The following is an 11,902-nucleotide window of genomic DNA, read 5'->3' as shown; positions in this document are numbered from 1 at the left end:
GAGTCCAGCAGGGCTGGGCTCTGTTCTGTGCTTCGCGAGCCATTAGTGCACTGCATACAGTGCCACTGCTGGATACTGACCAGCTAAATAAATGCTGGAAAGCCTTGGTTTCACAGAATTTTGCTCACCCCCCATGCGATCTAGAAAACAAGCTGCCGTTTGGAAGCGTACCTGTTTCCATGTTCATAGTGCCTTCTGACTGTGCATAGCACAGCCTTTGCTGCTTCGGGAACCGCCACAGGAAAATACCTGATTAAGATACAAAGTAGATGCGACTTGGTTGTTTTTCAGATAATTTTTGCTTTCAGAAATGAGAAGGGCTGATGCTGACCTCAGCGTAGCAAAGGCAGGTCCCGCGCAGGCGGAGTGCTCCTGTGCTGTATGTACATGGGTGTATAATGCAGCCCACATGAGCTGGGCTGATGGCAGCTTCAGTTTCACTGCTGTCAGAGCTTTGCAGCTCCCTGAGTGAGCTGGCTGCTCTGAATGAATGTTAGCGTAATGTATGCAGCCGATAAGCGATGTGAGTGCTTGAGTGACTGGCGAAGCGCTTTAACGTACCATTTTCAGCTCGATGTTACGTGACATCAGCAGAAGGCCACGTGCCAGTCCTCAGGCTTGATATTAAAGTCAATCTGCTCTTTGGATTTCAGAGGCCAGAGGAAACACAGTGCTGCCTGACACAAGCCCACAGACCAGCCCCAACCCAGCCGGTCCCATCCTGCGTTCCCTGCTGGGCCTCAGGTCAGTGTCTTCCTTATCGACGAATCAAGACGTGCGATTCGATGAAAAGAAAAAACTGCGACTGATCGTCTTTGACCTGCGTAATGCCGAAAATGTGATTCTGTTTGGCTGCAGAAAGGGAGCATGTATGTATCATGTGTATGGTTTTGAAGGTATTTGTTTGGAGAGATGAGCTTTTGGTCTGTTTTCCTAAAACAAAACCTACGCAGTTTTGCATATTTATTTGCAAAACTATTTGAATTTCTTACAGAAGTTATTTTTTCAATACATGTCATAATTTAATATTAAAAAGCTTGTGCATTTTTAATGCAGCCTTCTTGGCTCTGACAGCTCTGCCTGTCGCACACAGCTACTGCGTTAGTAAAGGCACTTCATTATCTTTTGTGCCAGGTATTTATTTTCTTTTGAACAAAATGGGGGCATAACAGTATGTCACTGTATAACATTTTAAAAGATTTCCCACATCACTGAACACTTTTATCCAAGTTCAGCCACGCTCTAAGAAGATACTCAATGTTTTTCCGCTTTGCAGGTCCATACAGTTTCTGGTAATTGTCACTGCAGCATTTTCAGCTTTTACCAGTCCCTATACAATGGGAAAAATCGGGGATATGCGGGCATTTAGGTACTTGCAGGCTGATTTGAGTCGGGCCTTCCTGTGTTCAGAATTACTTACCTTCAGCGCATGATGGATTTTCCAGTCTAGGTTCCAGTGGGATTGCTGCCGCGCTACATGACTGCGACGCTTACAGCTTCGGCCGGCCAAGCCTGTCAGAACTGTCTGTGTCGGTGAGAACCTACGCTTTCAGATCTGGGAAGCAGTGCGTGTCTAGGCTGGAACACAAGGGGATCCCGAGCCAGGAGACTTACCAAGGGTGTGGTACTGAGCCATGCACAGTAAAACAGGCTCGCTGTCTGAGTTTTGTTACAGCCGTCCCTGACAGCCCAACAGTTAGCCTCAGAGCAGCGGGCGTGATGCCAGGAGGCACTCCAGCCCTGAATCAGCCGCTCCTTAGTCCCTTCAACATGGCTGGGCAGCTGGGGGGCAACAAGGACTCGGCCGAACTCTCCCTACAGCGAATCTCACCAGCATCCCAGGGCTGGTACCACCAGCTGCAGCAGGAGGCATCATGACTTTGCCGCTGCCAAAGCTGCAAGGTAAGTCACGTTTAGAATTTTTCTCATAGGTTCTTTTGCCTGTTTGTTCCACCTCATCTCTCTTTTAAACCGCGTGATCTCTTTTCCAATGAAATGTTGCTCTTGCTGCATACTGGAAGTTAATACTTGGATCGTTTCTAAATACTTGGTACTGAAGGGATATTCGCATTTTTATAGAAACAGGTTGGAGCTTGCATCTTAGATTCTGTGGGTCAGTAATGTAAAGTACTTGAATGACTCAGTAGGCTTTTCTAAAAGTAGGCAACTAAACCCACAGTATTGCATCAAAATCACTTTCAAAAATCTCTTTTACTATAAAATCAGAGTTTTCTCAGCTGCCATCAGTGCCCCAGACGTGCATGCTTGTTCTTGCTGTGGAAGGTCTGCTTTATCAGTCAGGTTGTGCCATCCTCATCCGAGCTGTTGAGGGAGTTACATGACTCCAGAGTCACAGGCAAAAAGTTCATCTCTGTATGGATCCTCACCGTTGTCTCAGCTGTACCATGCTTGCAAGAGTTCTACCCTGAGATCTCTGCTGCGTCCTCCCTGGGGTCTCAAATCAGACTGCAAAGCAGTTCTGCGAGACACCTTACCCCTGTTCTTCCCCAGTATTCTCTGCCGTTCTGGGTCTCACCCTGTTAGAAACAGTACTCAATCGAAACACAGAGGATATAAAATGCAGATGTATTTTTTACTCCTCAGAATTACATTGATTGCTTCTCAGAAAGCCGCTGCTGCTGAACAGAACTCAGCCAAGTACAGCAAGATATTAGCCAGCAGGTTACAATTGAATTGTACAGCTTTAATGGAAAAGGATGCGGAGGGACTGCCCGGTATGAAAGTGATAAAGGGGTGAGCAGGAAGTATCAAAGCTTCAGCTTTTTCCATTTCTTTCTTTGTTTCTTTTTATTTCTTGCAGATGGAAATGGTAGGAAAAGTTTTCCTCAGGTGGAATATTAATTTTAAAAAATAAATTCTCTGCACTGTGCCTGAAGTACTGTTTAGTTATTAAACTCTGGTGACTACTGGTTACCAGGTGAATTGTGTGAAGCACCAAATCCTACAGGTTGTCAAGCAGAAAAAAGAGGAGGCAGCTCGTGTGTCAAGCAAACTCCCTTACAAACCGCGTGCATAGTACTCTCACCTGCTGGAGCAGCGACTTGCCTTTACCTTGTGCCTGCTTTAAAGTTTAGTGTCAACACACCTCTCTTCTCACAGTTGTAAACGGGTTTCGCTTTAGTGTTTAAAATACCGTCTCTCTCAGAGCATTAGGCTGCACCGAAGATCCTGTCCTTCCTAAATCACACATGAAAAGGACACACCGATGCACAAATTCTGCTGCGTTAAAATTTGAGAGTGCATGTAAAGCAGGGAGCTGGAGATTAAAAAAATAATGCGGGAACAGGAGCGAGGAAAAGCAGATATAACAAAGTGAAGGGCAAGTGGCTTTTTAGGGTGGGTGGGGGATGAAATCTTAATGAAGAAACAGGCATTGCAAAAATGCATCCTTCCACTGCGGAGTGCTCCAGGTTATAGTGGCTGGGCACGTAGTATTCTGCAGGAACATCAACTCGTGCCGTTCTTACATCATTTCTTCACCCCACGGTGCGGAGCTGGAGGGTAGGGATTAAGCTGGGAAACCTTTGCTCTTCATTTAGCCAGGGGCGTCTAATTGCGAGCTAAAAGGTGCAGCTCTGCTGCCAAACAACTTCTGCAAGCAGTGACCTTACCAGGTGAGAAGTTTCCCGCTATAACCGTTGCTGGCAGATAGAAGCATGGGATCAAACAGGGCCTTGCTGGAGCATCCGGGGCAGTTCCCTACCTGTGGATGCCACCACACCTTCCATAACGTAGCGAAACCAGGCGATACTCCTCAACTTTCATCTCTCTTAAACCTCACCGGGCCTGGTCAGCCGAGACGAGTGGGGGACGTGTTTCCATGCTGTTCTCTGACCTATCTCACTCCTCCTGTTGTCACGCCTGCTGTCCCTGGGTTGCCAGCGCAGCCAAGCCAGGTGTCCACAGCGTCTGTGAGCTGGAGCTTCTCCTGCTGTCTTTTACTTCTTCTCTCATCAGTAAACTGCTAAACCTTTTCATCACAAACTACCTCAGTTAGGTCACTCAGAAGACAACACCCTGAAGAGTTTTTGATTAACGTACGAATTCAGAAAAGTCCTGATCTAACAGAGTACTTGAATTCATACTAAACGCTGATCAAGGGAATAATCCCACTAAATCTTCTGTGATCCATATATGCGTTTAACTGATTTTCTTCTCAGGGGCTTTCAGACCTCAGGGTGATTGGATAAAACAATTACACCTCTTGCTTGTGGAAAGAGAAAAGAGCCTTCAGTGACAGGAATCACAGGAATCATAGAGGAGATATGTTAAGCATTTAAAATGAGAAAATGAGTCTCTTTAGGAATCCAAGGCACAGGTAAAATGGAGTGACTAATGATACGGAGGTTACCCAGTACAACTTATTCAGTGAAATTACCGATTCTTCAGTTGTCAGTTACCTAGAAATAAGATTTTTTTTTCCCCAAATACATTTGTGTTAAAGTGTTCAGTTGCTGTATGGTCATGATGCCCCACTAAGTCAATGTGAATGTGTAAATTCCTGCTGTGACATTTGCACAAAAATGTGTTTTCCCTGGCTCCTATTAAGCAAATTTCATATGCACAAGGAATGTGCAAAGAATAGACACTTGGAGGACGCACCCTTCTCTCTTCCCTTGCACTTAATCAATTAGTAAGACTTGAGTGACCTGGGTCATGTCCTTAGGAAGGGTTACCATTCCTTTGTGTTCCGAGAGAAAACCACAACCCTTCCTTTTCCGACCCCACCAGCTGGCTCTGTTGGAGTATTTGTCCTTCAAGGTTTGGTGCTGCGGTTCTCAAGTGCCCAGAACCCGTGAAAACAATCTGAGATTAAACAGCAGAAATTCCTGGTGTGAGGAAGCGCAGCCTGCCTGTAAAAGGAGGTAAATGGCCACGGGGTCCCTCCTGCCTCTTACTGATTCAGCAGATGCTTATGCATATGTCGGCTCAAGCACTGGGGTGTCCTGTTAAATATAAAAAATGGCCATTGTAATGATCCCGTCAGCTAATGGGGAAGCTGAGGCACAGAGTGGCGAAGTGACTGCCCTGTGTTTCTCAGCAGGACGATAGCAACACCAGCCTTAGAAATCATGTTTCCCAGGTCCCGTCTGCCAAGGGTCCGTTTACAGATTTGTAGGGGAGAGCACGAGAGCGCTGCGTTTAAATTAACGTCAGAAGAGAACGCGTCAGAGAATACGTTGCAGGGTATTTTCCGGGCATTCCCACAAAACTTTTCTTACAGATTGATTTCAAGGCTGAATCCTGCTGGTCTCGCAGGCATATCTCACTGGCTTTAGGGTGGCTGCTTCTGTAAGTAAAATCAGCAATACTGAGTCATGTACTTTAGCCCAAGCAAAGGTTCTGTTAGAATAGGAGAAAAAGAATGGTTCAGAGAAAGCACAGCCGACGGCTGAAGTGTAAATGCTTTTCCTCCTTTTCTGTCTTCTTTCCCTAGAGCAGTACATGGTTGCAGTAGGGGGTGGGGATTAAGCAATCCTGTCCACTTTCTGCACATCTAAAGCAGTTTGTATTTTTGACGGAATTTTTGGTTTCGGAACAAAGGCCATGAAAGATTTTTAGTTCTACATGCGGTTACATTTCAAAAGTGTACCTGCTTTTAGAGGCGGGGTAAGGAGAGAAGGGAGGAGTACAAACTACTTGGGTCTTGTGCCAGACTTTAAGGTAAAATTAACTCCTTAAAAAAGATTTTTAAAGAGAAGACAACCTTTTTCTAATGTGCATTAAGAATGTTGGAGAGCTTACTGAAGCATGTGCTTTGAGCTTTCAGGAGCAATCTGTGGTCAGGGGTTTGAAATGAAAATTGATCCGTGATTTACATGGTCAGTGGAAAGAAAATTAACTTATGGAAGGTTGTAATGAAATATTAGACAAGTAAAAAAGTAGATGGGGATCTAGTGGAACTAAAAAGTCCCATCTGGAGGAATTGTGTGACATTTTTACATTGATCTGTGTTCTGCGTGAGTTGTAATGTTAGTGGTAATTTTATGGGACTGAACTGAAATGAAAAGGGTGTTGCCACAGACTGCCGACAATATAGGCTTGTGTTCAGTGGAGATCCTGCATCCTTTTCCCCATTTTCCTATAATGTGGCTCATTGCACTTTTTTTCAGCCGCTGTCGTTGAATTGATTCAGCCTTTTACTTGAGGTTATTCAAGAAGAACATCCAGTGCTCACAGATACAGTCTAGCAGCACATTTCAAAGCAACACTGCTGCTTCCACTGACCCCGGCACAGCTGAGGCACTGTCCAGGGGACCCTTTGCAATATCTGCTGAAAGGGCAGGTTACCACTCGGAAACACAGTTTATTGACAGAGTTTGAAAAATACGTTCTCTTCTGATTTGTGACTCATCAGCACAGTAGGAGTGAAGAATCAAAGCTTCTCCAGAACACATCTATCTGTTCCTCTGACCCTTTGAACTCTGCTGTTCAGTGCAGGACATCCCCGATTGCTCTTGCTGTCAGCTTCGTGGAGAATTAAGGGAGAGAAATACGTCAGAGTGACACGATGCCACGCTCCCCGCACTCTTCTCCTGCTTTTGTACTAGACAATCTTTCGCCTGTTTCAATAATCCAGACTTTACTGCTCTGGGAAAGAGGAGCTCTTGTCCTACCTTCTGACATAACCCTCCTTCTGTAGTCTCCCCGTATGACACCTCCTGATTTATCATCGTTTACGCCCTTTGAAATGTAGGGCTCTGATTTGGCAGAAGATTAATATTCTTTGGAATCAGTAGGCTCTATTAGAGCCTTTGGGGAAACTCGTCCCATCATGGATTTAAAACACCTCCAGTTTTCAAAGTGTAGAGAAGAATCTTCCCATCAAAGGCTTGCTTCCTTCTGTTATTAAATGAATTCGCAGTAGGTCCTATCAAAGCCTTGTTTGTTGTGGACACCTTATCCCCCTGCTCACAGGAGAGGTGTGTTAGATTTCCCGAGCTTGTGGAAGTACGTTTATGCTATTTCTTTTTCTCTGTTCCTTTAGGAAAGACGTACGTCTGATTCAAATACATGCCAAGAATTCTAGTTTCTTTGAACTGCACAGGGCTTCAATTCGGCTCAGCACCATGCAGGATTTGGACACTGCCGAGCAAACACAGACCGTAGCCTTGTACCTCTTCTCAGTGTTATTTTTTTCTAACGAAAACTGGAGAATCGGTTTTCAAATTATACCATGTGCATATCACCATTAGCTGAAAGAGGCTTACACATCACATTGTACAACTAATATATGCAGTGTATTAGTTTGAAGCAGGGTGTTGTCGAAGAAAATAGCTTGAAAGAAACCATGTTATTTCTCAGGAAATTAGTTTTGTAAGGATATTTGAAAGAGGAGAAATATCCCAAATCTATCCCAAACAGGATAGATGTTTTTCAGCAGAATGCTGTGGCTAATGGCTGTAGGAGCAGCCTCTCTAATCACAGGCTACTGTAAAGGTCAGAATTAGGCATTGGCTTTCCGTCCTGTGCATCTGAAACAATATACCCTAGCGAACGTAATCGGGAAACGGTGGTAACTGAGCCTATTGAACCCTCAGCACTGCAGAAAGACAAGTTTTGAGAGAAGATGCTGAGTGGATCCTGCAGCTGGTAACTGTCATCCTGGGAATAATGACACTAATTACTAGATGCTCGCCCCAGACCCTTGGCCTGTGACTTTGACGGAGTCAATGACTGCTGCTCTGGAGAGCATAGTGCTGGTAGATTTGCAGTAGGTGTCAGCAGAGCAAAAAGGCCCCAGGGAAGAGACTTGGCTCTGATGATCTTCAGGGTCCCCACTTTTACAGACCACAAGGACCTCACTGAACGATCAGATAACGTCTGCACAGACCACAGAGCAGTTGAGGATTTTCTAACAGAGAGATCCATTTCATCATAAAGTTCCTGACTTGTAAAGTTAAGATTACGACCATGTAAGCTCAGACTCATAGCACTTGCAACCAGCAGGTTTTACTTTTGAGGCTGTGCTTTAAATGAACCACAAGCCCCATTTTTTTCTATCGTCCTTCCTCCTGACCCACGTTAAGTGGACTCTATTTCTCCTGGAGTTAGTTTAAAATGCGACCAAATCTTTATTGACATAATTTAATTTTTGTAGGCCTTTAAATACTGGGAAGTTTATTTTATGTAGGAGAGTGGGTCTAGTTCCTTGGACTGTTACGTTCTCTGTCTCTGTCTCTCTTTCTTCCCTCCCAGCCCACAATAAGTAAGTATATGAATCTGGTAATAGCCATAAATTCAGGGCATATAATCTAGCTGTCTTCTAAGGGTGAATATCAGGGATAACCCTGTATCCTTAAAATCAATAGCTGACTGGTGGCAACAGAAGAATTCCAGTAAAATCAAGATTCTGTTCATCAGGCACAGAGCAAAATGTAAGGAGAGCTGTATTTCTCTTGCTCCTGCAGTTTGTGAAGGAAAGGATTGTTGATATACTTTGGAATATGAGTTCAGAACCTTTGATCAGATGGAGTGAAAAAACATTTGAGTGCTGCCCCATCCTGGAGCCTGTTTTGTCTAAACAGCCAACAAGGTAATACTGTAACACCGCAAATCCAGGTTACTTACCCTCCTGTGCGACTAGCTGACGGTTCCTCATATTGTCTTCAGGGAGACAGGAGAGACTGTCGAGGCAGAGCTTCTCTTAACTGCATGTGCTGCTTCTGATGGTTTCCCACGGCACTGCGAGGGGACAGGAGAGATCCTTAAGGCCTGGGTGAGTTGTCCCGGTCTGAGCTGTCAAGCTGCCAGCTGACAGAGGTCCTAGCCACCTTTAGTTAGATAGAAGAGAAGAACTGCTTCTAGAAAAATCCTTGCAAGTTTGAAAGAATTGGAAAAATCAGTGCTTAAACATTGCTTTGAATGTAGAACCTGGAGTACAACCCTAGTATCTGTACAGCACTTAGAAGCAGGAATAAACATGGCGCTTGTATGAGCAGTTCATTTCTTTTCTACAGCCTGCAACAGAGAACTTAGTTTGTAAACTTGTTCTCTGTTTCAGCACTTATTTCTCCTAGGCTTGTGCTGGTTTGCTTTGCTTTGTTTTGTTTACTGATTGTGCCCATAAAGGCGAGGGTACGCAGTGCACTTAGTTCCCACAGCAAGGTAAGAATGCTGAAGTTCTTAAGGAAGAAAGCAGAATGAATTTTAGAAGCCACACAGGTACTAAATGGTTCCCTTGGAGACCACAGTGTCATGTAGACTAAGAGGAAGATGTGCCCAGGCGTCTGAAACCAGATACAACAGGTGAATCATTGCTGTCTCCCTTAATGAAGGTCCTGTGATTCCCCACGTGAAAATCTCTGGAAGAGTGTGTTTTATAATGGTAAGTGCAGTGCTTGTCTCAGAAGGAACAAACTATTAGAAAGGTACTGAAGTAGCAGGTCACCATTTCAGTGTGGCCTCTCGGCTCTGAATTAGAAACTATCGGCTGTGACTGGCTTATTGGAGAAAGAAGTCTGCAAGGCTCATTTAAAATCTTAACATTATTTTTTCCCGTTTAAAACTCAGTGACAAAGAGGCTGAAACTCAAGTCAGGTTCAGGACTTAAAAATTCTCCTCTAGAATTTTCAATGTAGATTCGTTTACAGTTGCCAGGAGACTGTAGGGGCAGACACTCAGAAGTTTCTGGTACAGAGCTGGATGACTTGCTGAGCTTCAGCAGAATTGCTGAAATCAAGGGGTCCTTTTAGGTCTGAGTAGTTTATGCTCATCTCTATAAGCAGATTACATCTGCTACGTTAGCTGCTGTTTATGATTACGCTTTATTCCTTCAGCTCGCAGATGAAAATCTGACTGGATAAATGGCTCCTTCTCGATTTGACGTACTTCTCCAGGGTTTTAATTATGGCCTTTGGAGGTGGAATCCCTTTTATACAAGAACAGATTCACAATCAAAAAATATCAATTGGGTTTCTTCATGACAAAGTACTTCAGGTCAGTGCAAGGAGACAAGTATTTGCTGTGTTTAATTTTCAGAAAGCAATGTGATGACAAGGGACTAATATAAAAGTTCCGGTGGTGCATGTGGTTTGCCAGAACCAACTCGAGTGGAGGACGTGTGTCCTGCTTCAGAATGGTTTGAAATGTCAACAACCGCGCCTTTCCCCTGTAAAACAGACAGGGGCTCAGCACAGGGGGGGACAGAGGAGGACAGAAAGGGCTCTGCTACGCTTTTACTGCAGAGTTCCTTGGGAAAAGCAGAGCAGCAGGATGCAGTCCAAAGAGAAGTACTGGGGGGAAGCATCTTCAGTTAGAGGTAGTCATGCTCTCTTGTGCTTTCCTGGGAGGCTGAGAGGACAGAGGGGAGAAGCACGGTGCACTGAGAGTCCTAACTTCATATGGTTCGATACACTCGATGGCAGTTTGTCTCCGGGGTGTTGGTTTGGGTTTAGGGTACAAGATTTCCCTGTGAATCCTGAAGGTAGCTATCAAGTACCCAGAGACCTGCAGTATCTCTTCAGTGCTGTGTTTCCACAGAGCAGGGGGCAGAGCTTGCCCTCAAGTTGTTCTTACTGTAGGTAGACTTCCTAGATAGAGGTATCCCTGCAGAAATTATGATCATTTTTGTACGGTTGCTTGTTTATAATTTTGTTTTCTATCGGTGCCTGAGGAGCAGAGTGAGATCCCATTGTGCTGTGCACTTAGAAAATCCTGAGCTAGAGCAGCTCCCAAAGCGGCACGTAAGGCAGGAGACCCCGGGTTAATATGGTCAGATAGGGAAGACAAAGAAACAGGAAAGCAGTAGCGGTCAGTAGGGTCTTAATGGACACTGTCTGACCTTGAAGGGTAAATGAGAGAGAATGCGGGAAGAGCAAAAGCATGCGTTCTGTGTGGAGAGGAGGGACCTACAGGGATAGGATGATATAAAAAGCTATATAAAAGGGAGAGGGGAGAGGAAAGAGAATCTGAAGATGGCAATTGAGTATCAGCCAGGAGCAGCCCATTTCAAGGAGGGGCAGAGGCACCCCTTCCCTGCTTTCCCAGCCCAGTGGAACATGCAGAGAGAACAGAAACACACGGTCTTACCAGGGCGATGCACATCCAGATGATTAGCCTGGTAACTTCCTAATCCTCGCTGTCTGCTGTTCACAGTAAGAAGTAAATGGTTGCTCTGGACTCTAGAGTCATATTTGCCCTGCTTGCAGAGTCTCTTTGCATGTGGTAATGCCCGCTGGAGCAACAGCGCCCTGGAACGGGAGAGTTACAGCATCTCCATTCCACACAACCCTCAGTCATACACTTAAATTCAAGTATATACTTAACAGCACGAATTAAAAGTCATCTCAGCACTTGCCATGAGTGGCAGCAGCACGGAGAGATTCAGCAGTAAAGAGCACACCACCAAACTGGGCAAGAAAAATGTCTTCAGTAGTGAAGGAAAACAAGTAATGCCACTAATGTGAAAATGGGGAAGGAGGGTAGGTCACACCAAGGGTCCGTGACGGTCCGGCAGGAACGCTAAGGCAGATGCTGCACGGAGCTGAAGGGCTGCGCCAATCCTGCGCACAGTGCCAGGACTGCCAGAGCAGAGGGTTACATCACTGACCATAAACCTGGAAGCAAGGGAATTGTTCCCCTGGAGCTTTTTCCCCGAGCCCTCTCTCTCCAGCCTTTGCTTAAGATTCCATCAGTAGCCGTCATTAGCTTGTCAGTGTATGACCTGCCACCCTCTTTGCCAGGATGCTGAGGTCATCAGGGCTCCATTCTTAGCTGCTCGCAGCTCTCTTTCCTACCCCAGGCCTCCCACTGATAGCATTGCTGGTTGTCCCACTGGTTCTCTCCCCTCGCCCTGGGATTTCTGTCCCTTTCTTGCCATCGTGAGAGGGATTCTGTCAGTCCTTATAATTAACAACCCCAACGCTCTCGACCATAACAG

General features: G+C 45.3%; 1 protein-coding gene across 1 annotated transcript in view; it reads left to right on the top strand.

The window, feature by feature from the left end:
- The first annotated feature begins 1,541 nt into the window (after window positions 1-1,541).
- The window catches only part of LOC141974112 (dedicator of cytokinesis protein 1-like), a 63,292-nt gene continuing 52,931 nt past the window's right edge, over window positions 1,542-11,902 (top strand). Inside the window, exon 1 of the mRNA XM_074933417.1 lies at window positions 1,542-1,902. Coding sequence (XP_074789518.1) covers window positions 1,875-1,902 — 28 coding nt within the window. The 5' untranslated portion in view covers window positions 1,542-1,874. The remainder of the gene's footprint in view (window positions 1,903-11,902) is intronic.

This window comes from Athene noctua, unplaced genomic scaffold (genome assembly GCF_965140245.1).
Source record: "Athene noctua unplaced genomic scaffold, bAthNoc1.hap1.1 HAP1_HAP1_scaffold_31, whole genome shotgun sequence".
NCBI classification, from domain to species: Eukaryota; Metazoa; Chordata; class Aves; order Strigiformes; family Strigidae; genus Athene; species Athene noctua.
The sequence above is the reverse complement of the archived record's forward strand: the minus strand, read 5'-3'. Positions and strand labels throughout refer to the sequence as shown.